This window comes from Topomyia yanbarensis, chromosome 2, assembly GCF_030247195.1.
Source record: "Topomyia yanbarensis strain Yona2022 chromosome 2, ASM3024719v1, whole genome shotgun sequence".
Taxonomy (NCBI): Eukaryota; Metazoa; Arthropoda; class Insecta; order Diptera; family Culicidae; genus Topomyia; species Topomyia yanbarensis.
In genome coordinates this window covers 358,864,897-358,889,388 of record NC_080671.1, presented here as the reverse complement: position 1 = coordinate 358,889,388, position 24,492 = coordinate 358,864,897, and the positions used below count along the sequence as shown (strand labels likewise).

Sequence of the window (24,492 nt, the reverse complement as noted above, 5' to 3'; positions counted from 1 at the left end):
ATAACCTTTCTATATGAGAAAGGCAAGAGAATAATATTTAATTAGCTTAATCAGCATGAGTTCAATATTATCTTCATGTGATTATATTTTGAAATGTTGGTGGAATGTGAAAGTGGAGGGAATGGGAGGTTAGTAGAGTGGGAGTTGAGGATGCGTCAGAAATCCTTCATCTTATTTCGGTATACGGAGTGGATGAAGGAAATGCGGGCGTGACGGTGTTCCAAGGGGAGAGGAGTGATGAAGGAGGGAGGTGTAAGGACAAGGCGGGGGGGGGAAGGAGCGGCGACGCAATACTCAACTGCATATTTTGCCTTCCATTTGAGACTTGGTTTGAGAAAATTGGTTCAGTCATTACCGAAGAACCGATGTGACTTTAATTGTGGAATGTGCCCGGAATTCCGGACTTCCGGAATAGTCGATAGTGGACAATATATTCAAAGAATGTTTGATTGGCAATCAGTGATCTAGATCTGCGATTAGAAGTAATTTAGTGACCATTTCAATAGTTTTTAGCCTCTGAGGTATTACGATTGTACCGTTTTATATGGGAAATTCCAGTGTATCCTTACTAACACCCCTGTAACTCCGGAAGCAAGAGTCAGAATCGAATGAAATTCAGCAGCAGTCAATTGTATTACTGTATCTTTCATTTGAAATCAAGTTTGTAAAAATCGGTAGAGAATTCGTTGGGGAATGGGTGTGATATTAGCTTAGGAACTTGGCGGGTTCCCCGGGGGCGTCATGAACCGTCATAGGTGGCCAATGGTCAAAGCTGCTTTGATTGATCATTAGTGATTCAGACCCACTAACTAGAGTAATGTTACATCAATTTTAATATGTTTTACATCATTTGAACATCATGGTGGTACAAGTTTATATGGGAATTTGCTGTGTGACCGCACTCTTCAACCCGTAACTCCGGAACCGGAAGTCGTCTAAAGTCATCTAAAAATTCAATAGTAGCTTATGGGAGCGTTATACCTTTCAGATGAAACTTTGATGATGAAAAAGATGAAAATTTACGAAAATCGGTTCAGTCATCTCTGAGAAAATTGTGTGAGTTTAAATGACACACACACATATACATACACACACAGACATTTGCCGAACTCGACGAACTGAATCGAATGGTGTATGACACTCGGCCCTCCGGGCTTCGTTTAGAAAGTCGATTTTTACAGTGATTGCATAGCCTTTCTTTATATGAGAAAGGCAAAAAATAAGTTTTTGTAAATTCGGTAATTGAAATCTATCCAAGTGATTATCGCATTCAATCTGATTATTCACGTTAACACTTGCAATCCGGAGACAAGGAACTGGAATGAGAAGATTGCATAATTTGTTTGATGCTTCGCTTACGTTTCCAAGACAACTTTTGCACGTTACGTTTCATATAGCAAGGTTAGTGGAAGTTATATTTCACACTCTGGTGGTCATAATAGCTGAATTTGGTTAATGGACGCAATCTAATAAAAAAAATATTGGGGACTCAATCAAATCATTCTTGTCATATAAGATTGAGCTTGAGCGACCACCCCTGGCCGCTACTTCGTTATCGATCTTTACTAGCTGAAGTTGCACAGGGAATAAGTAGATAATTATGCCTGGGGTTTGCGAAACATCTTACAATGTGCAACTCCTGGTATTCCTAAATTGTTTATTGATCAATACCGGCGCCGGCCAGGCCCTAACGTAGATCGCGGGAGGGAAAGTAAGGAATGGTTAGTCCGATACTTGATTTTGCTAGATGCCGTATATACTGCGCACTTCACAAGTATCACGGGAGGAGGATATTTGTTAGTAAGTATAGAAGTTGGATACTACTTCTTTATCGACGCCAGAGAGGTGAATTCACTTCTGGACTAGATATGGATCCATCAACTCATGGACCGGGGACCAACCGCTTTACTTCCCTTCCGAAGGAAGACGTCATCACAGATTTTATCACCTCAGAAAAATCTCAATGACAATGGCTGGAATTGAACCCAGGCCAACTGGAATGAGTATTCTCTTAAATTTGAGCAAAAAACACGACATTTTCAAACAGCTGTAAAAAACCGAATGGGATTAATTGGGAATGTTTTCTTCGTGGAACAGTGAGAGGACACTCCAAATAATCTTCTCCTTTTACCAGATTTACCCGACATTGCCCGTTAAGGTGCTTTTTTACTAACGAATATGTAGAAAATTGAAAAAAGTGAGCACTTTTATGAAACCTACCCAAAAATGACAAAGAAAAGCTAAAATTGACCCCAAATGATAGTTGCTGGAGTTTGCTATGAAAAGCACGATTTTGTTTGTATATTGACTTTGGATAATTAGTTCTTGAGCAATCTGAAAAATTGAGGGAGGCTTTCAAGCTAATAATATGTGTAAAAAAATCACTGATTTCAAATAATTGCATACAAAAATAATTAAACGAAAACGCTTTTCTTTTTAAGCAAAACGTTAGAGTATGTTTCGAAGAACAATTTAAGCTGAAAATATGGACAAATAAGCAAAAACTATATTTTTCTATTTTGGCCAGGATTTGAAGTTAGTTACGTCTCTGTGCGACGGTTTGTTTCAAAATGCTGAACTGCAATATAACTCTTCGATGTGGCGTTTTAAAACGAGCCTGTAGCACCTTCTAGATAGGACGCTAAAGAATATCAAAAAAAATTGCACTCGATAACGCCTGTTTTTCGTACGGGATAAAACTTGCTTACTTCCCCTCATATGGTTTGTGTGCAACATGGGCCATATTATTGCACATGAAGCTTGAAAAGTTTATTCAAATTATTGAGATGTATGCAAGAGGGACATGGTGGCCTTTTACACTGTTTTTGTTTGGCTTCAGGATACAGCCATTTTTGCAATGACAGGTACTAACGTCTTAGACCGGACTAAACTCAGGCCTAAAATCAAAGAAAATACCGTGCGGCGGTACCAAATAACTTCAAGCTTACCGCTATTAGGAAACCAACTTGTAGATGCAAATGCAAATTTGTACGAGACTTAGGCGTAATCTTAGACTCCAAGCTAGCAATTGTGGAACATTACAATACAATAATAAATAAAGCAAATAGTAGGTATGCAGGGCTTTATTAAACGCTTCAGATATAACTTTGAAGACCCTTACACAATTAAATCTTTATACAATACATATGTCAGGCCATTTTTGGAATATTGCAGCGTAGTATGGAACCCATACACACAAGTCCTAATAATGTTCAGTTATGAGTATTTTGTAACCTTTTTGAAGTAAAATTATTCGAAGCAGGAGCCCTTATTCATCTCATTAGTCAAGATGTCACACTATTTCGTTGATAACTCGTCTTAGAGTCGCTGGAATGCGCTTAAATAGGTATCGTTATCTTTGCTTCGTTCCTAAGAAGCAGAACAGTTAAAAATTTTGCCTAGAAAATGTAAAATGTTCGCGTTTGAGCGAAACGAAAAGTCGAGTACAACGTGCGCTTATCCATCCTACCATTTGAGCTAATGCGTTGTATAGAGATAAAAGATACTGCTCTAACTAATGCATTCAAATGGGTGGTATGAATAGAGAAGCTTAGATGAATTAGAGAGCAGTAATCCTATAGTGTAGCGTATTGTGATTTTTTTGATATTCACAAATTCATATTGCGACAAGTGTCCAAGTTAGCTCAGATACCAAATTTCACACTGTTTGGACAATTTTTGACCTCCTCCTACTTCAATTTACCTTTTTGCCATTGGCACTATAGGAAAATTGAGGGGAAAAAAACCTTCGAACTAGCCTTCAGAAAATTACAGTTCATACTTTTTTCTAAAGAGAACAATCTTAGTAATGAAATGAGAATACTTTTGTTTCTTTAAAAATACGAAGGTTAAGGTTTTAGAATATTTTGTCCTTAAAATAAATAACATTCCTTGTGTATGCTGCAAATTATACATTTTTGCAGCTTTTTTAATGTTCAATAACTCTGTACCGGCTGAGATTGGATGGATACCTGATCAAATGTTATGTGTAGACCGATTTTTCACGTCGAATATGGTGTCGTTCTTATTGATAAAATTCAATATGTTTTATAACAATGTATTAAAATCTATGCGTTTCTATATAGAAGAACCGGAGTTTCTTTTGTGAAATTCCTTTAACAATGAAAGGTGATTTTTTCTACGCAAATTCGAAAAATATTCATTTCATTTTCATGGGTCAGAGTCATTGAAAATGTGAAAGTATTGAAAGAAAAAAATATACAATTTGATAATAGATTGTTTTTTATTCCATTTGTTCAAGCAACTGTAGGATAGATAAAATAAAAGTTTTAATATTAATTGCTGCAGATCAACGTGTTTGTATATGCAATGATGAACAACATTACATTTCGTAGGAATTTAGAGTTATGTTAACATTTAGAGAAATAACAAGTATTTGTCTTAAAATGTACGGCATTTTCTTAATAAAAATAGCAAAAGTTTTCATGAACGTTGCATTCTGAGGAGTCCGTCAAAGTTAAATTTCGTGTAATTGTGAATAACATTTTATTATATATGTTTATACAAAATAAATAAATACTATTGCAACACTATTTTTTAAAAATACATAAATTTTACCGCTTTTACCGCATTAACGCGAAGTGCGGTGCGGTTGCGGTAAGCGGTGTGGTTTTATTATTTGTTTGCGGTGTGGACAACGCATTTACCGCCCGCATCCGCACGGCGACGAACGCTAAATCTGCCCTACTCCATTATTCCTCTAATTGGCCAAGAAACTCTTCATTTTCAAACAACGCAATGTAGCTAATGAGATCAAATGACTATTGCTGAATCTGTCAGTGTACCAACGACGTGTTTTCGACGTTATTAAGCTTGCTGCTCCGGTATTTTCTCAGAAAAATATCTTTCTTCACGTTGTTAATTGTAAAACGCCACAACTCTAATACCGCATTGTTCCTTGAGAGTAAAAACTATAAAGCTTGCTTCAGTGTTTCAGTTGGAATCAGCGTTATGTTGGGACTAGTTGGATGTCGAAAAATGTTAATTAGTCGAACCGAATGTACTGCTGGCAGCCAAACTAATGACAATTGCTCATTAAAATTTCGTTGTTTAACGAATGCTGTCGAAACTTTCAGGTAATATACCTGGAACCAACATTCATGTAGTCCATTAGCAGAAATCTCCCGACGAAAAACTTCTCAGCATAACCTCTGAGCGGAGCATCATTACCTGCTATACTAGACTTCTATTTAGATTCAACTTGTATCTCGTATCACACCCATGAGAGATACCTACCGTCATTCGGCTTGATGAATTATTAATCTGATCAAAAGTCACTTTAACCTGCCGCCTCCGAGTCAATCTGGTTCCCACAGTGAAAGTTTTCCGTTTGCTCAAACTCCCCGCCGTCAATCTCCAAAACGACCAAATTTCCTTTCCATCCTGCTTTATTGAAGAGCTTTGCATGTCCTCATGGGTGCCTTGCCGGATTCGCTTTTCTTGTCGAAATCGAAAGTAAAACACGTCAGCATCCTGATGCAAGATGGATGGGTCTTCGAATCTTTCGCTGCTTTTTCCTACTCTTTCGACACTGAAGTACAGAACCGTTTGTGACACTGTGACTTTTTTCTCGCACTTCACAAATTGTCTTACGTGATTGGGTTAAATGCAATAGCAGTCACCTAAGACTAAGGATAAGGGTGGCAGGAAATCAACCTATCAACGCGTGCTGTCGTACCTATATACTGTATACGTAGACATCACGCGAACATAGCAAAAACAGGAGGAAATTGCCGAAAAGTGATGTTTAAGCTGACAGAATTCTTAGCTGGCAAAACCGGTTCGTGTGGTAGGGGCAAGGGGAGCAAACGGAAGGAAATAGCAAAGGTTACAGCTGTTGCGATCCATCAGCCGAATTGACACGAAACGTTCGGGTGGCAAAACATTTATTTTCGGCATCTGGGATTGACTTTTCGCGGATAATATTTTTCGTTCGCAAGGAGGGAATCTTCGAAAAAACGAAACAAAATAATTGTGTCTGTCAACAGAGGACACAAATCTTTAAATAATAATCTGCGGAAAAGCTAGTTTATTTTGACGCATACTCGTGTCATTTAATTGAACATAATAATAAATATTTTTCATTGAAATCGCCCTTGATTTTTTTATGTACCGTTTCTTCATATTCTCTTACTAATTTCTCATTTCATTCCTCATCTGTTACTTTTCATTTGTCATTTGTCATTTGTCATTTGTCATTTGTCATTTGTCATTTGTCATTTGTCATTTGTCATTTGTCATTTGTCATTTGTCATTTGTCATTTGTCATTTGTCATTTGTCATTTGTCATTTGTCATTTGTCATTTGTCATTTGTCATTTGTCATTTGTCATTTGTCATTTGTCATTTGTCATTTGTCATTTGTCATTTGTCATTTGTCATTTGTCATTTGTCATTTGTCATTTGTCATTTGTCATTTGTCATTTGTCATTTGTCATTTGTCATTTGTCATTTGTCATTTGTCATTTGTCATTTGTCATTTGTCATTTGTCATTTGTCATTTGTCATTTGTCATTTGTCATTTGTCATTTGTCATTTGTCATTTGTCATTTGTCATTTGTCATTTGTCATTTGTCATTTGTCATTTGTCATTTGTCATTTGTCATTTGTCATTTGTCATTTATCATTTGTCATTTGTCATTTGTCATTTGTCATTTGTCATTTGTCATTTGTCATTTGTCGTTTGTCATTTTTCATTTGTCATTTGTCATTTGTCATTTGTCATTTGTCATTTGTCTTTTGTCTTTTGTCTTTTGTCTTTTGTCTTTTGTCTTTTGTCATTTGTCATTTGTCATTTGTCATTTGTCATTTGTCATTTGTCATTTGTCATTTGTCATTTGTCATTTGTCATTTGTCATTTGTCATTTATCATTTGTCATTTGTCATTTGTCATTTGTCATTTGTCATTTGTCATTTGTGATTTGTTCATTCAATTGTCACTTTTCAATTTTTAATTCTTGATTCTCAATTCTCAATTCTCAACTCTCAATTCTCAATTCTCAATTCTCAATTCTCAATTCTCAATTCTCAATTCTCAATTCTCAATTCTCAATTCTCAATTCTCAATTCTCAATTCTCAATTCTCAATTCTCAATTCTCAATTCTCAATTCTCAATTCTCAATTCTCAATTCTCAATTCTCAATTCTCAATTCTCAATTCTCAATTCTCAATTCTCAATTCTCAATTCTCAATTCTCAATTCTCAATTCTCAATTCTCAATTCTCAATTCCGAATTCTCAATTCTCAATTATTTTTCTTTTTTTTTCACTCCTTACTTTTCACTTCCCACTTTTCACTTTGCACATCTCGCTGCTTACTGCTCACTTTTCCCTTCTCACTTCTCAATTCTCACATCTCATTTCTTGCTACTCACTTCTCACTTTTTACTCATATAATCTGGATAATTTGCCACTTCGAAAATAAAATAATTTTCACGCAAAATGTACTTATACAAATTATCGGGATAAATTCAACGCATTATTTCTCCGAAAAAATTAATCCACCGGAGAATGAGCGAATGAGTTTATCATGGCATCCTTTTAGCGCTCGCTGCCTTTGCTGGCGCAACATGAAAAAAATAAGTCTATCGTACTTCTTTGTCGTTTTTCTTGGAATTGAAGTGTACATTTTGACATTATTTTTAATTTTCACTAAATTAAAATATTATACTCTTCTCCGGTGAAAAGGAATAAATCATCTGATTTTATCAGGAAAATTATTTTCACGCTTTTTATGAACGTGTCCACTGGAAAACAAACAGAGAAAGAATGACCGGAACGGTGAGAATGAAGAAACGGTGAAAATTCACCTTTTTATAGAAAACACTGAGAAAAGATATGTCCTCAAGCAGGAATCGAACCTGCGATCTCCCAGTCTCTAGTTGGTTGCGTTAACCACTCCGCCATCGAGGAACTGTGATAATGCCATCACATATTCTCAGCAGTATCATGATTACTGCCACAGCCTCCAATACCACTTAATAAGGTGAATTTTCACCGTTTCTTCATTCTTTTTCTGTTTGTTTTCCAGCGGACACGATCATAAAAAATCTTGAAAATGGAAGAAAAAAATCACGTCAAAACAAGGAATATATATTCTCACGCTATTTGTGGAGAATTTTACGACTCAACTTATCTAAGAAAATAAGATTTTATGGTCACCGCAACATATTTATTTCATGGACTTGTTGAGTTTTCTCGGTGAAAATGAAAATTTGGAGTTTTCATTTTCACCGAGAAAAGTCAACAAATCCATGAAATAAATTATCTAAGAAAAGTTGGATATCCAATAAGCTTCTTCTCGCGTTAGTAAGAATTACAATGCCTACGTATCACTTTTCCTTTTTCACATATCACTTATCACTTGTCTGTTGTCAGTTGTCACTTGTCACTTGTTACTTGTCACTTGTCACTTGTCACTTGTCACTTGTCACTTGTCACTTGTCACTTGTCACTTGTCACTTGTAACTTGTCACTTGTCACTTGTCACTTGTCACTTGTCACTTGTCACTTGTCACTTGTCACTTGTCACTTGTCACTTGTCACTTGTCACTTGTCACTTGTCACTTGTCACTTGTCACTTGTCACTTGTCACTTGTCACTTGTCACTTGTCACTTGTCACTTGTCACTTGTCACTTGTCACTTGTCACTTGTCACCTATCACTTATCACTTCTCAATTCACAATTCTATATTATTGATTCTCAGTTCTATTCGATCGAATCACTCCTTTTGGCCATTCAGATAATATTTCGCGGTTACGACTTGAGATCCTTCTATAGAAGAGCTCAGTGTATGAATTTTAGACTGTCAATTATCGGTTAGTTTTCGGTTAGTTAGCACCGGAACAGCCGTAGAATTCACTAAAGGTGAGCAGCATTAGAATCCATCGCAATAAACCATTCCACGCTTTCTTGTGCCTCACTTTCAACGAATCGCCAAATTCAACCTGCGTCGCTTTCCCAAGCGGCAAGGCAGAATTTGTTATTCGAAAGCTTTCCCGGAGTATGCAGGGTACAAATTGAATCTTTCTCGAAATATGACGCTGCGAATCAGCATCAAGCAGCGGGGAGCAAACAATTTCCATCGGGAATCAAAGCACACTTGCTGGCTCAAATTCGAAAAAGCTTGACGGTAGTGAAGAGGATGAGAGAGGGAGAAAGAGAGATAGGCGCACTTACCTGCTGCGAACAAGATTGCTTCGGTCCAATTAAATTGTTGCGAGATACTTTTGACGGCGAATGAAACGGTCTCGAAGGATGGTACGAACTTTTCTGTTTTCTGAAACGATACACAGTGAAAAGAGACTGGTGAAAAGTTGCTCTTGAGTAGCATTAGATGAAGTAAGTTTCTTGTAACTGATTCAACGGTAAGCCATACTGCCGTGGAAATAAGGACTGCAGGAAAAAATAAATAAACTTTTTTGTTAATTAACAATTTTTATGATCTGTCATGGATGACTTTAATATATTTCACCCATAGCAGATTGTAACTAATGTTAATTATGCTAGAAGGTGAAGGGCAGGGTAGCGACTTTATACTTCTTGATTTGTTAAGTTTTAAATTTTGGGTGAGAAATAAAAGTTTTATAATCAATGCCATTTGGCAATTTTCATACTGTGATACGAATGCACTGCTTTGAGCTGTGATAGTTTCTTTGGCGAAATAAAAACCAGAGCGCAGCTGCCAGATATTACCAACACGTTTCATTGCTCAATTAAGTTTAATATTATCAGAGTTGGTCATTAGCCATTTAGTTTTGAAAAGCCTTACCAAACCAAATATAGCATTTAACCCTTTATCGTAGCGGCATAAGAAACACAATTAACAGTTACTAGTATTGCTTTTCCTTTTGCAGCAGCTCTTACAATGGCATCACGGGGTTACATGCACTACCTTTGATTCGAATTGATAATTCTATATACATACATACATACATACATACATACATACATACATACATACATCGCCCACAAGGTATTATTTCAACAAAGCGATCACAGAATTCAAAGCAGCAGCAACAGAAAGGTAGCGTAACCTTGAACAGTATAGAAATCGCAGCGAACCACAAAAAATTACCCTGCTGGGTACCAGTTCCCGTTATGCTCGTTAAGAGATTTTCAAAGCATATTTGAACAAGTGAAACTGATGTACAGCTGTAGGAGAGCCCAGGGCTAGTTGGTGATGCTTTGAAATTTTCTTTTAATTTAGGAAGGTAGTGCAAAGTAACACATTGCATGAAAAGGCATACTTTCAGAATTGTATCAAAAAGATTTATGAGATTTTTTTTATTCCGTCTGTTTATTTGATACGACATGATACGTTCGCTTGAGGTTCCATTTTTTTTTGGTTTAACATTTCCATCTTCTTAAAACTAAGGGTTCACAATTCGAAACACTATGGATTGGGTTTCGGTTCCATTTATTCATCCCTGCGAAAGTCACTCAATATGAGTTTGGATACCCATCTTCTGCTACTGATGCTGAAATCTTTAAAACAGAAAACTCCGTAGTTCAATTCATTTATGCATGTCAAATTTGTATACGTAACTACGCAGTCGACCTAAACTTTGTGAGTGGGTATGTAGATGCGTTTGTCCTTCGTCTTGTCATCAGCAGTGCCATTTGTCTTCGTTAGATTTAAGCAACCACCACCACGAACTTATTTGAACAAACCTTTGCTCTATATTTACCGCTTTGTTTATTCTGGAAAATTCTATGTTCATCTTGGAAATTCAGAAGCAAAAACAGTCTTCTACGAATTTGAAACACTTTCTACAAAGGCCAACCATTATTCTAGAACTGCTTTGAAATCTACCGTAGAGAGCTTTCTTTCCAAATATATTATTGAAATAATTATTTTTTTTTTGTTCTAAGCTAATGAGTTACATTAGAAATATAGTCCAGAATATTTTTAGTTTCATGAATACGTTATTTAAATTCACAATACTATGTTTCAACAGTTATTCAACGCTCAATTCGAAACTAAAACTTCTAAAAATTTAAAGCTTTTTTTCCAGACAGTCAGTTAAAAGCAATTCTCATTTTTAAATAACATTGATAGTGCACAACATATTTTTGTATGATAAGACGCGACTTTGCGAAGTTTACCGCAGAGTTCTGTACAACCAAGGTTTCATGAATTTTAAATAATTTTCCAAAGTAACTTTTTAGAGTTATTTTGCGACTTGTGGGTTGTCTGGGTGAAGAAAATACACTGAGATCTCCAAATTAAACTTTAAAGGACATTAAAAAAAAATACAGAAACCTTGTTACACCCCCAGAAAGATCAAAGATCCAAAACTCATTAAAATTCTGGGCCTAAAGGGTGAGTCATTAATTTTTGTTACACTTTCAAACTTCCCTAACATTTTTCCATATTTGACCGAAATGAACCAACTTTTGCCTAGTTTCTCTTTAGAGTGTATTGTTTCCATCCGTTAATCCTTTGCAGCTGCCCGTGAGCTTCCGGTCGAGATAGAAGGAAATTATCAAACCATCCGCGAAAGGACTCTGGGTTATCGCGTCTTGGGAAAGCTGAAGGATAAACATCAAAGCTTCCAGGAACAGATGGAGTCAGGAGCTAGACGAAAATTGGGAATAATCCATAAAAAAACCGATAGATAACTCATTTCAAGTAGAACCCGAACATTTCGACACAGGACTTAGGCAAAAAAAGTCTAAGCTTTCAAAATTGAGGCGAACTGGTGTTGTTTGTTTCCGAAACACGAAGCTGGTAACGAAATACCGGTGCTGCGTCATTTATGTATTGATGATGAGACCTACATCAATGCGAGTTTCAAGCAGTTACCGGGACAGGAAACTTTTATGCGTAAGGGTTAGATGGCCATGGATGGCCATTTCAAACAGAAGAAGCTGTCGAAATTAGCTTAGAAGTACCTGATTTGGCAGGCCATATGCACTGGCGGCAAAAGTAGAGAATCTTTTGTGAACGGAAGATCTACAAAACTAAGTGCTCCCAAAAATATTTTTTTTCGTTTTTGAGATAGCATGATCAAAAATCGTTGCTTTGTCCTGATTTATGTCACTACTTCAAAAACGTACAGGACTGGTATGCGGTTAAATCGGTGACCTTAGCGCCGAAAGAATGAACCCACCAAACTTTCTTGAATTTTGTCCAATCTGTGTTTCAAAACACTAGGTCCAATCTTGCTTTCGTTTTTGGTACTGGCAATTAGTTTTAAGGTACGAGGCGCGTCAGTTATTGGTTGGTCATTTGATTGTGTTTTAGCAGCAGATCTCGTTTGCTGATTGTTAGAACTGTTTGTAGTAGGTGAATTCTCACTAGCTGCTTCGGCGCATATTTTTCCGTAGTGGGCTGTCTGGTTACAGTACTGGCATGTACGGGTCCGTCCAGGGTATGTGATCAGCGTTGTTTGTTTGTAGGCTACGCTTTCTGTCGGTATTTGCATTCGATATTTGGTCACTCTCATTCACACTGAACTTCTAAATTCACACACCGATTGAACGAATCCATGGCTGTACCCCATTGGACAAAGTTCGATAGGCATAGCAACGTTAGGGACTTGTACGTTAGGCATAATTGACGTTCAGTATAATGGAAGATATGCTCAGAGCTGTACGCGGAGAAATCCACTGCATATAAGGCCTTTCGGTACGACGGGTTACCCGGTAGCTATCAACAGTACGCGTCGTTAGAAAGGCGAATGAAGAGTCTAATTAAAGCCAAAAAACGCAGTAATTGGCGCCGGTTTGTCGACGGATTAACGAGAGAAACAGCGATGAGCGCTCTCGACGTATGCGTAACCGAAACAGTACCAACGAGAACGTGGAATATTCAAACCGCTGGATATTCGCTTTCGCCAAGATCTGCCCGGACTCTGTCCCGGCACAGAAAACGTACCGCGCCGCGTCTCCTCACGACACCGCAAACGAATGACCGTTTTCAATGGTGGAGTTCTCACTCGCTCTCTTATCGTGCAACAATATCGCCCCGGGGTTAGACAGAATCAAATTCAACTAACTGAAAATTCTGCCTGACCCTGCAAAAAGGCGCTTGTTGAATTTATTTAACAAGTTCCTCGAGGGTAACTTTGTCCCTTATGACTGGAGGCAGGTGAAGGTCATCGTCATTACAAAACCAGGAAAATCAGCCTCCAACCACAACTAGTACCGGTCAATTGCAATGCTTTCCTGTATGCGGATGTTGTTCGAGAAAATGATCCTATCCCGCCTCGACAATTGGGTTGAAGCAAATGGCTTACTGTCAGATACACAATTTGGCTTCCGCAAAGGCAAAGGGACGAACGTTGCTTTCTACAGAAATCCAAATGGCCTATGCTCGCAAAGAGCAGATGGCATCAGTCTTCTTGGATATTAAAAGGGCTTTCGACTCAGTTTCTGCAGCATGGTCATAAAAAACCCGTTTTAATCCACCTAGTGGTGCAATTGTGCCTCTCTCATTAATCCAAACTACGATTCCATGGCTGGTTATGTTTAATATAATGGTGGAAATGTCTACTAAATATTCAGTGCGATTTACACATACGTACAATGAATCGACAGCTACGAACTTGAGTTGCTTTATGTCGACGCTGAAACACTTGAAACCAGCGGCGAATCCAGGAGGAGGGTTCGGGGATTTGCCCCCCAAACTTTTCAACTTGTTAAGAAATTTTAAATTAGCTTCTCAGCTCATAATCATTTCAAATCATCAAGTGGCAAGTGCGGTGGAGAGCATGAGGATGACTCTTGTGACAAAGACACTGAAAAGTGTGTTTACTGCGGGGGCCCTCCACATGCTCTTAAATCATGCCCTGCGTACAAACAGCGCGAGGATAAAATTAAGCGCTCCCTCAAGGAACCCTCGAAGCGCTCTTATGCAGAAATGTTAAAGAATGCTTCGCCATCTGTCCTTTCCGAAAACTCCTTTGCTCTTTTGGCTCCTGTTGAGCAAGAATCTGATAATCCACAAGAGGGAACATCTTTTGTTAACCCGAGGGAGTCCAGGAAGCGGAGAAATCTTGCCTCCCCTTGACTACCTCGTAAGGGTCCCAAGGTGTCCTCCTCTGAGAGTGCGCCAACCACATCTAATAAATCCAACGGGAGTGCTGCACTAAAGCCGAAGCAATCTGCTCCCGGATTTGGAAATTTTAATTTAGACAAGGAGTACCCACCACTTCCAGTGACACCAGAAACCCCAAGTGTCCCTCTTTTTTCAACAGACAGTCAGGTAATGGACTAATGAAATTTTCTGACATCATGGACTTAATTTTCACAGCTTTCAATGTTACTGATCCTCTTAAAAGCCTTCTGATACGTTTTCTCCCTATAGTGCAAACATTTTTGAAGCAGTTGACTACTAAATGGCCCCTCCTTGCAGCGATCGTATCCTTCGATGGCTAAGTCATCGAACGAGGTCACCGATTCGATCACTGTTCTACAGTGGAACAGCAGAAGTATCCTCCCGAAAATCGATTTCTTGAAATTTTTACTAAATAGTTTAAAATGTGATGTTTTCGCATTATGTGAAACTTGGTTAACTTCCGATATAAATCTCAACTTCCACGACTTTAATATAATTAATTCGTCTGGATCGAGAAAACCCCTATTTTTGGGGATTAAAAAGTGCTATTCTTTCAACCGAATTAACCTCCCTTCGACACCAGGCATTGAAGTTGTCGCTTGTGAAATAAGGATCAAAAGCAAATACCTTAGCATTGCTTCCATCTACATTCCCTCTAGAGCGTCGGTAGGGAACCGAACGCTTTGTAATATCACGGAATTCCTACCGACACCGCGGCTAGTTCTAGGAGACTTTAACTCGCACGGTACGGTATGGATGGTCTTCACGATGATAACAGATCAACATTAATCCAAGATCTTTGCGACAATCTCAACATGACCATCTTAAACACAGGACAAATGACACGGATTCTTACACCACCAGCACGCGCAAGCACGTTGGATTTATCTCTATGCTCGACTTCGCTACAGTTAGATTGCACGTGGAAGGTGATCCCTGATCCCCACAGTAGCGACCACTTGCCTATCGTAATTTCAATTGCCAACGGTTCAAGACCATATCATATGACCTCACACGGAACATTGATTGGAAGAGTTACGCGACCGCGATATCCGCTAAAATCGAATCCATTCAAGAACTTCCTCCGGAGGAAGAGTACAGGCTGTTGGCTGGCTTGATTCTCGACAGTGCGAATCAAGCTCAGACTAAACCAGTACCAGACGCGAACACCCACGGACGATCTCCCACCCCTTGGTGGGACAAAGAGTGCTAAGAACTGTACGCGGAAAAGTCCACTGCGTATAAAGCCTTCCGGGACGACGGGTTACCCAATATAAACGATGGAAAAAGAATCCCACCAACTTATTTATTCCTACCTTCAACTAGACCCGGGTTCTCCTACTTGAATCAACGAGCGCGATTATTTATCCTGCAGATACATACTAATGTACACACCTTTACCTTTAGCAATGCAATGTGTCTGTAGAAGTAGGCGGAAAAGATCACCCACGAGACAGATTATGATTCGGTGCTACCTACTTTGGTTGTCATTTATCATTTTTGCGGGAAGAATTTTAGCCTACTTTCAAAGAAATACACTCTCCGATATGATGTAGATTATTATAAAGGCTTGGACTGTTGTTGATTTAATAAATCATTTCTAATTGAAAGTTTATTCTTTCATCTGCTTCCAATCTGTAGCGCTACATAGAAACTGGAATGTTACTTCTATCCCAACGAAGATATCAAGTAGTAATATAGTTACGACATGTTCTAGTTACGATTGCATGCATATTTGTATTCCATTATACTAAAGAAAATGGATGGACCGAGAGGTTGGGGAAATCAAAAAAAGGGTCCACTTAAAACGAGTCGTGACCGGACATAATGCTACACCAGAAGTCGTCCATGTCAATTTGTTAAATGTGATTTTTTATCATAGCATAGTTGATGTCGTATGTAAGTTGTGCAATTTATGCTGAAGGCTGAAGGTGGACTGTACTAAAATCGACGTAAGCCTGAGTCGCAATAAAAATTATCCGGCTTATAAGGGGTGCCTTCAGAAATACGTCATTTATTATCATAATTGGAAACTTCTACTATGTAGGAGAAAAAAGGCCTGTGCTGCCTTTGCCAAGCGCGTCACTAGAGAACCGTGGGAGTCGCCTCCCACTTCATAATTGCGAATAATGCTTTTTAAAGTATGCTTTATGTTCCGACCAGGAACGATTCGGTGAGCGTAGTGCTCGCCTAGCAATTATTTGGTTCGCTAAGAATTGGCTGCGACGTTTGTCGGAACAAAAGGTCAAAGTTCCAATTTTTAAAAGCGAATATCCCTTTGTTCGAGATTTCGTATTGATGTGTTTCGATGTTTATGACACTCTCAGCATTTTTTATGTATATGTACGGGTTAGGCTTTGGCGCCATATATCAATATATAACGGGAAGAGGGGTAAAATGGACTTTGAAAATTGATCCAAGTTTTAAAATCTTTCTAACTCTGGTTTAGTTTGATGAACTAGATGCCTTTGAACTTACCCCACTCTTTTGTTGTGTGCATTGTCTGAAGAACAAAAGAAACTGTTACCTTAATTTTTGCCGTGGTGACCTGCCGAGATGAGTGGGTCGCAGAAGCAAGAAGTGGTGCTTCAGTCAAATACGGTGGCTATTGACCCTCGGTCTTCTCGCCTAAGACCGACCATTCGTAATGTGGAATATTTGCGAAGAGTAAAAATGGAGCTTAGATTTACGAAAGTCACCTTTATAGAAATCTTGTTCTAGTGCTGATACTGTAAAACAAATTGGCCCAGGGAAAATATAAATTTGGCTTAATAATTGTGTGACCACGCTATAATCAAGATCCTCATATATATGAACGCTGGAAAAATCCGAGTTCGGTTACAAAATATGGTATCACTTAATTGCACAGTAGTCATTAAAAGAAATACAATCCATTGCCAAGGGCACATGTAGGAGGTGCTTCCCGGAATTTCAAATGGTGAGAATGTGGGTGGTCCGATCCATTTTCTTCTACCTGCCAATGCAGTACAAAACATAATTCGATAGTACCATCATACAAAGAATTTTTCATATAAAGGAAAAATTAATACGTGCCAGTTCTGTGAAAAGACGGTATACTATGAACTGCTCATAAACTGCAGATGATAGCTCATCTTCGGAAATTCCAACCCAAAATCTTCATTACCATTACCTGAACCACAAACTGTAGTCAAATTTGTGGCAACTGCTCAGGTAATATAGACAACTGCAAATGCTGCATCAAGTGTGTTAAAATCAACAGCCAATAACCATCAGTGAGGAGGATCACACCGGTGACCCGCTTGAGCAAAAAGAAAGGAAGAATATTTGATTGTGAACATGAAGACAGCAACAATAATGACAACACGGAAGTGTACAATAGCGAGATAGATTTGAGCGTTTCCCAAGACGCATCTGGCAGGAAAACAAATATTTCTCCGCCTCGTAAACAAGTCTCCACGCATAATGACTAGTTGTTCAGACGAGATATGCCGGACAACTATTTAAACTCGTTTTGTTGTTTTTATTGTTTACATCATGTAAATATATACAATGAATCTATGTTTAGCTGAAGTATTGAACCGAGCTAAATAAACGAATTATATAGGGGAACCCGGGGCTATTAAGACAGTGGGGTAATTCGGCCCCCCTCGATTTCTCAGAAAATAGCAAGACTTTCTAACTATCGTACATATTCGTGGAACCGCTATCCTGAATCATTAATTTTGAGAGCTGAAGTTGATTCTCTGTTCTTTGTAGAAAGGAGATACAACGTGTTTCGTTGTTTAGCCATTCTCAAAACAAAAACCATTATAATAGAAAAACCGTGATTAAAGCAACAAATAAATATGAAAAAATAAAAGGTAAGTGTTTTGGAAAGCTTGAGGCTCCTATTTTATGGATTGATTTTTGTTTGGGTGAAAACAGATATTTTCGAGACGCCCACCACTTTTGTGCGATATGAGCGTACGGGGCTATTCGGACACCCTATTCCGTCAAACACCGTTCAGTGGCTAGCGGCTGCGCACACCATTGCACACGCCATAGCAAAGAAAATACGCCAATCGACAGCTGTGACATACCAGATTAAGTTTTTGTAAAGCAATTTATTTTTTTGCTTCTTAAGCAGTAGGTTGTATACATTTCGTGTGTGTTTTTTTGAGAATATGATCTTCATGCTCATTTATACCCAAAGCTTATATTTTTTATCTAATTGTGTATCATGTACGATGAATAGCATAATACGCCATTAGATCCTATAAACTAATTACAATGATATGAGAACAGCTTGTACATAAAATTGTAAAAGAATTTTTTTTAAATCATGGTTTCAATAAAAGTTTTTTACTCCTTCGATTCCTCCAGCCCAGATTACTCCTGGATAAACATTTTAAGCGTTTCTTAGCAACTATCACCAGTGTCAGCCAATATTTGGGTGTGACAGCAGAACCTGCACGTTGCACATATTAAACTTTTCTGATACAATGTTGAAAAATATATTTTTTCGCGGAAGCTCGCCATAAATATCACAACCAGTGCGAAATAATAAAATTTCCTTCCCGTACAAAAAAGCCTAATATATCCCAAACCTTCTACCAAATAAAGCGAATTGCCAAACAAACCACATTAGCGTTGTTAAATACTAACATTGCTTGCCCAGTGGCCGTTCAGTGGCTAGCGGCTGCGCACACCATTGCACACGCCATAGCAAAGAAAATACGCCAATCGACAGCTGTGACATACCAGATTAAGTTTTTGTAAAGCAATTTATTTTTTTGCTTCTTAAGCAGTGTCTCTTGTAACTAATTCATAGGTAAACATAATTCCATTGTAAAAATTTTTAAGAAAAATGACGGTCTGAATTGCCCCGTAGGGAAGTCCGAATTACCCCTACATTGTAAAAGGCTAATCGTCGCCTAGCGCTGCCAATGAGTGGTGCAAATGAACCTTTTATAGCACCAAAATGTAGCTGAGGTTTCAAACTAACAATTAGGACTTTTGACCGGTAACTTTTTCACAGCTATCCACCTAAAAGAGCGATTTGCTTAAGTAGGACCGAATAGCCCCGGGTTCCCCTAATAAAAACCTTTTGTAATTCACCTAATCCACTTTTTTCGTTCCTCTCATTAGAATTCGACGCTAACATAGTCACGGAACTAAGCTAGCACCGAATTGCCGCAAGCCGCAAAAAATGAAAAAAGTGTGTTTCTGCACCCAAAACTCGGCCGTAATACCTTTACGGTAATAAGAAAAAAATGCTCTAATAGCAAGACGTTTCATGCTAAAACGGTCCCAACAAAAAATTCCCCAAATGGCAATACCAACACATTCAAATCTCTTCTGCATCGCACTCATGTTTCATCAATTCTTATTCAATAAATATTAACGCGTCGAATTGTCTGGAAGTGTGTAGCACTTCGCTTGTCATTGTATTGCGCATCGAGCAAAGCGAACATAATGATGATAGAGACGAGTTCTATTCTATTCTATTCTATTCTTTTCTATTCTATTCTATTCTATTCTATTCTATTCTATTCTATTCTATTCTATTCTATTCTATTCTATTCTATTCTATTCTATTCTATTCTATTCTATTCTATTCTATTCTATTCTACTCTATTCTATTCTATTCTATTCTATTCTGTTCTATTCTACTCTATTCTACTCTATTCTACTCTATTCTACTCTATTCTACTCTATTCTACTCTATTCTACTCTATTCTACTCTATTCTACTCTATTCTACTCTATTCTACTCTATTCTACTCTATTCTACTCTATTCTACTCTATTCTACTCTATTCTACTCTATTCTACTCTATTCTACTCTATTCTACTCTATTCTACTCTATTCTACTCTATTCTACTCTATTCTACTCTATTCTACTCTATTCTACTCTATTCTACTCTATTCTACTCTATTCTACTCTATTCTACTCTATTCTACTCTATTCTACTCTATTCTACTCTATTCTACTCTATTCTACTCTATTCTACTCTATTCTACTCTATTCTACTCTATTCTACTCTATTCTACTCTATTCTACTCTATTCTACTCTATTCTACTCTATTCTACTCTATTCTACTCTATTCTACTCTATTCTACTCTATTCTACTCTATTCTACTCTATTCTACTCTATTCTACTCTATTCTACTCTATTCTACTCTATTCTACTCTATTCTACTCTATTCTACTCTATTCTACTCTATTCTACTCTATTCTACTCTATTCTACTCTATTCTACTCTATTCTACTCTATTCTACTCTATTCTACTCTATTCTACTCTATTCTACTCTATTCTACTCTATTCTACTCTATTCTACTCTATTCTACTCTATTCTACTCTATTCTACTCTATTCTACTCTATTCTACTCTATTCTACTCTATTCTACTCTATTCTACTCTATTCTACTCTATTCTACTCTATTCTACTCTATTCTACTCTATTCTACTCTATTCTACTCTATTCTACTCTATTCTACTCTATTCTACTCTATTCTACTCTATTCTACTCTATTCTACTCTATTCTACTCTATTCTACTCTATTCTACTCTATTCTACTCTATTCTACTCTATTCTACTCTATTCTACTCTATTCTACTCTATTCTACTCTATTCTACTCTATTCTACTCTATTCTACTCTATTCTACTCTATTCTACTCTATTCTACTCTATTCTACTCTATTCTACTCTATTCTACTCTATTCTACTCTATTCTACTCTATTCTACTCTATTCTACTCTATTCTACTCTATTCTACTCTATTCTACTCTATTCTACTCTATTCTACTCTATTCTACTCTATTCTACTCTATTCTACTCTATTCTACTCTATTCTACTCTATTCTACTCTATTCTACTCTATTCTACTCTATTCTACTCTATTCTACTCTATTCTACTCTATTCTACTCTATTCTACTCTATTCTACTCTATTCTACTCTATTCTACTCTATTCTACTCTATTCTACTCTATTCTACTCTATTCTACTCTATTCTACTCTATTCTACTCTATTCTACTCTATTCTACTCTATTCTACTCTATTCTACTCTATTCTACTCTATTCTACTCTATTCTACTCTATTCTACTCTATTCTACTCTATTCTACTCTATTCTACTCTATTCTACTCTATTCTACTCTATTCTACTCTATTCTACTCTATTCTACTCTATTCTACTCTATTCTACTCTATTCTACTCTATTCTACTCTATTCTACTCTATTCTACTCTATTCTACTCTATTCTACTCTATTCTACTCTATTCTACTCTATTCTACTCTATTCTACTCTATTCTACTCTATTCTACTCTATTCTACTCTATTCTACTCTATTCTACTCTATTCTACTCTATTCTACTCTATTCTACTCTATTCTACTCTATTCTACTCTATTCTACTCTATTCTACTCTATTCTACTCTATTCTACTCTATTCTACTCTATTCTACTCTATTCTACTCTATTCTACTCTATTCTACTCTATTCTACTCTATTCTACTCTATTCTACTCTATTCTACTCTATTCTACTCTATTCTACTCTATTCTACTCTATTCTACTCTATTCTACTCTATTCTATTCTATTCTATTCTATTCTATTCTATTCTATTCTATTCTATTCTATTCTATTCTATTCTATTCTATTCTATTCTATTCTATTCTATTCTATTCTATTCTATTCTATTCTATTCTATTCTATTCTATTCTATTCTATTCTATTCTATTCTATTCTATTCTATTCTATTCTATTCTATTCTATTCTATTCTATTCTATTCTATTCTATTCTATTCTATTCTATTCTATTCTATTCTATTCTATTCTATTCTATTCTATTCTATTCTATTCTATTCTATTCTATTCTATTCTATTCTATTCTATTCTATTCTATTCTATTCTATTCTATTCTATTCTATTCTATTCTATTCTATTCTATTCTATTCTATTCTATTCTATTCTATTCTATTCTATTCTATTCTATTCTATTCTATTCTATTCTATTCTATTCTAACCCTTACACAGCCAGTATTGAAAAGCATCCTGGAAAACACTACAGTTAGTCTGTATTGTTTTTTCTTGTCAATATTAATATTTGAAGCATATTTTCATATGTCGCAAATATTAAAACGGCCAGGCCTACTGTGCAGAGTTGGGTTTGAAGATGTTTCAAAATTAGACGGCAATTGAATTATTCATTTAGTGAATAATTTAATTAACGAATTGTTTTGAATCTTAAAGGAGGAAGAAACGAGGACAACCGTACCGACCGTTTCAGTTTAAAGGGAATATAATAAATCGTTGGGAGTGACTTGGCTAAGAAAGTTAATGTCACTCCTTTGGTCCTTTGGGATGGGACAGAGGTATTTACACCTTGCCCTGGCTAATGAGCCTAGGTTAAAGCGCCCTTACTCGCTCTCAAACTTACTGTGCCGTGTCAGATAACAATATTAACAATAACTACATAATTCCGAAGAATTAGGAAGTAAGTGCAGACATTATTATCTTTTAACTAGAGAAAGGCGATCTACGTACCCTAATCCATGTTCGTATAATACCCTGATGCACCCTCCCTACCCAAATATTGAAATAAATAAATATCGTGGATTAATTGCATATAACGAACCTTATGGATATACTTCAGATAGTAAAAATAGAAAGTAATCCAATAAAATAAAATCACTACCACTACAGAAAAATTACATAATCATTTGAAAGTATAAAAAATATAATCAGAACGCTCTCACCGGTAATCGCAGATACATGATACTGCATTATGGCCCTGTTGGCGTAGGTTGTGGATTGATGTTTCGTTTCTGATGACGATGATGAAGTGTCAGTTTTGCTACTGGATCTTGCTAGCCACGATGTATACTGCAGCCACATCTGGGTCTATCAGTGGCGTTGATTTCGCTCTCATTGTACGATGACCGATAAAGCGAACAGCTCGCTGCCATCCAGCAGTGGCCCGTACCACGCGCCATCACGTAGAATCTACTCGAATGCCTTTCTAGTCTCCTGTACGCTGAGATCACTTCCGTTCACACGAGCAGCACAATGACACCAAAATCGTTTCGTTGAACTAGCTATTCACCGTACATATATCACTTCGTGTTCCACCACCGAGAATTCGTCGGAAGTGATTCAACTAATAAAGCTTCTGAAACTGCAGCAAAATGGTGCAGTGAAAAAAAATTGACGGAAAAAACTGAACTCACATAATGATGATAGAGACGAGTTTCGATTTTTTCTGCGCGACACATTCCGTATTTGAAGATCGGCTCACACTCGGCTAGCTTCAAAGCACAGCCAGAAAAAAAAACGACTAGAAATAGTGGTGGGGTACTTCGGCCGGTGTTAAATTGAAATTTCTTTTCTATCACGGACGTTAACAGCAGGGTAGCGACTGCACAAAACATGAATAGTCCTTCCCGTCATGTATGGGAAGCAAGACCTATGGTTTGGATCCACGTATCCGAACCGAGGGTCCAGATCCAGACACTTGTCTGGATCTAAGCACCAGGTCTGGGTCTGGTACAGGTCCGGACTTGGTAAGGGGAAAAGGGGGTGGGCTAGATCCGGGTACTGGTCCGGATCCGGGTACTGGTCCGGTTCCGGGTACTGGTCGAGATCCGGGCACTGGTTCGGATCTGGGCACTGGTCTGGATCCGGGAGGTCCGGATTTGGGGACTGGTCCGGATCTGGCAGCTAGGCCGGATCCGGAAACCGCCCAAACTTTTTATTCCACTATCCAACCTACCCAGTAAAAAATCCGTAATTCTGGCTGGTTTCTGCCAATATTGGGGCAGATTCCAGCCTGAATTTGGTCTGAGATCCGCCAGGATTCCGGTGGGTTTAGCTCGGTACTAACACTATCATAGCAATCGTTCGAATTATCCTACATCCGAACAGAGCCGAGGTTGACACATACTGCAAAAGTGTTTGAATGTGTGATGCGCATACATGAACAGCAACCGAAATTCGTCATTCCACCATTTACTACCTTTGCGGGAATATGAGTTTAATACCGCAATGCGCAATTGCCTGGTCTGTAACCGAAAAGACAATAGAATCTTACCCAAAAGTAACATGCCCGTCGGATTTTGGGTGTGGGCAAATCCTTAGTCCTGCGTGTGGTCCCGCAAGAAATGGAGTTCTGATTTAAGCCGATGAGAATCAATGAATCGAAACTTGGTGTGGTTTAGCTATTTAGGACAAACCCAAAATATCATATTATCGTAGTAAAGTGACTCTATATACGAGATGTGGAGAATGCAGCATCTCTCCCGATGCGGCAACTGTCCCTAAATAACTCTAACTTCTTAAATTTTCTAAAGGCTAAATCGAAAACTCAACCATCAGAACCAGTGATCAGCGGTTTGAGACTTAGTTTGACCGTTATAATCTGTTGGTCAAAAAAGAATAATAC

The 24,492-nt window shown here is 37.6% G+C and overlaps 1 protein-coding gene across 1 annotated transcript in view; it reads right to left on the bottom strand.

Moving 5' to 3' along the window:
* The window catches only part of LOC131684320 (uncharacterized), a 346,758-nt gene that overhangs the window by 168,878 nt on the left and 153,388 nt on the right, over positions 1-24,492 (bottom strand). The window contains exon 4 of the mRNA XM_058967082.1: positions 9,199-9,298. Coding sequence (XP_058823065.1) covers positions 9,199-9,298 — 100 coding nt within the window. The remainder of the gene's footprint in view (positions 1-9,198; positions 9,299-24,492) is intronic.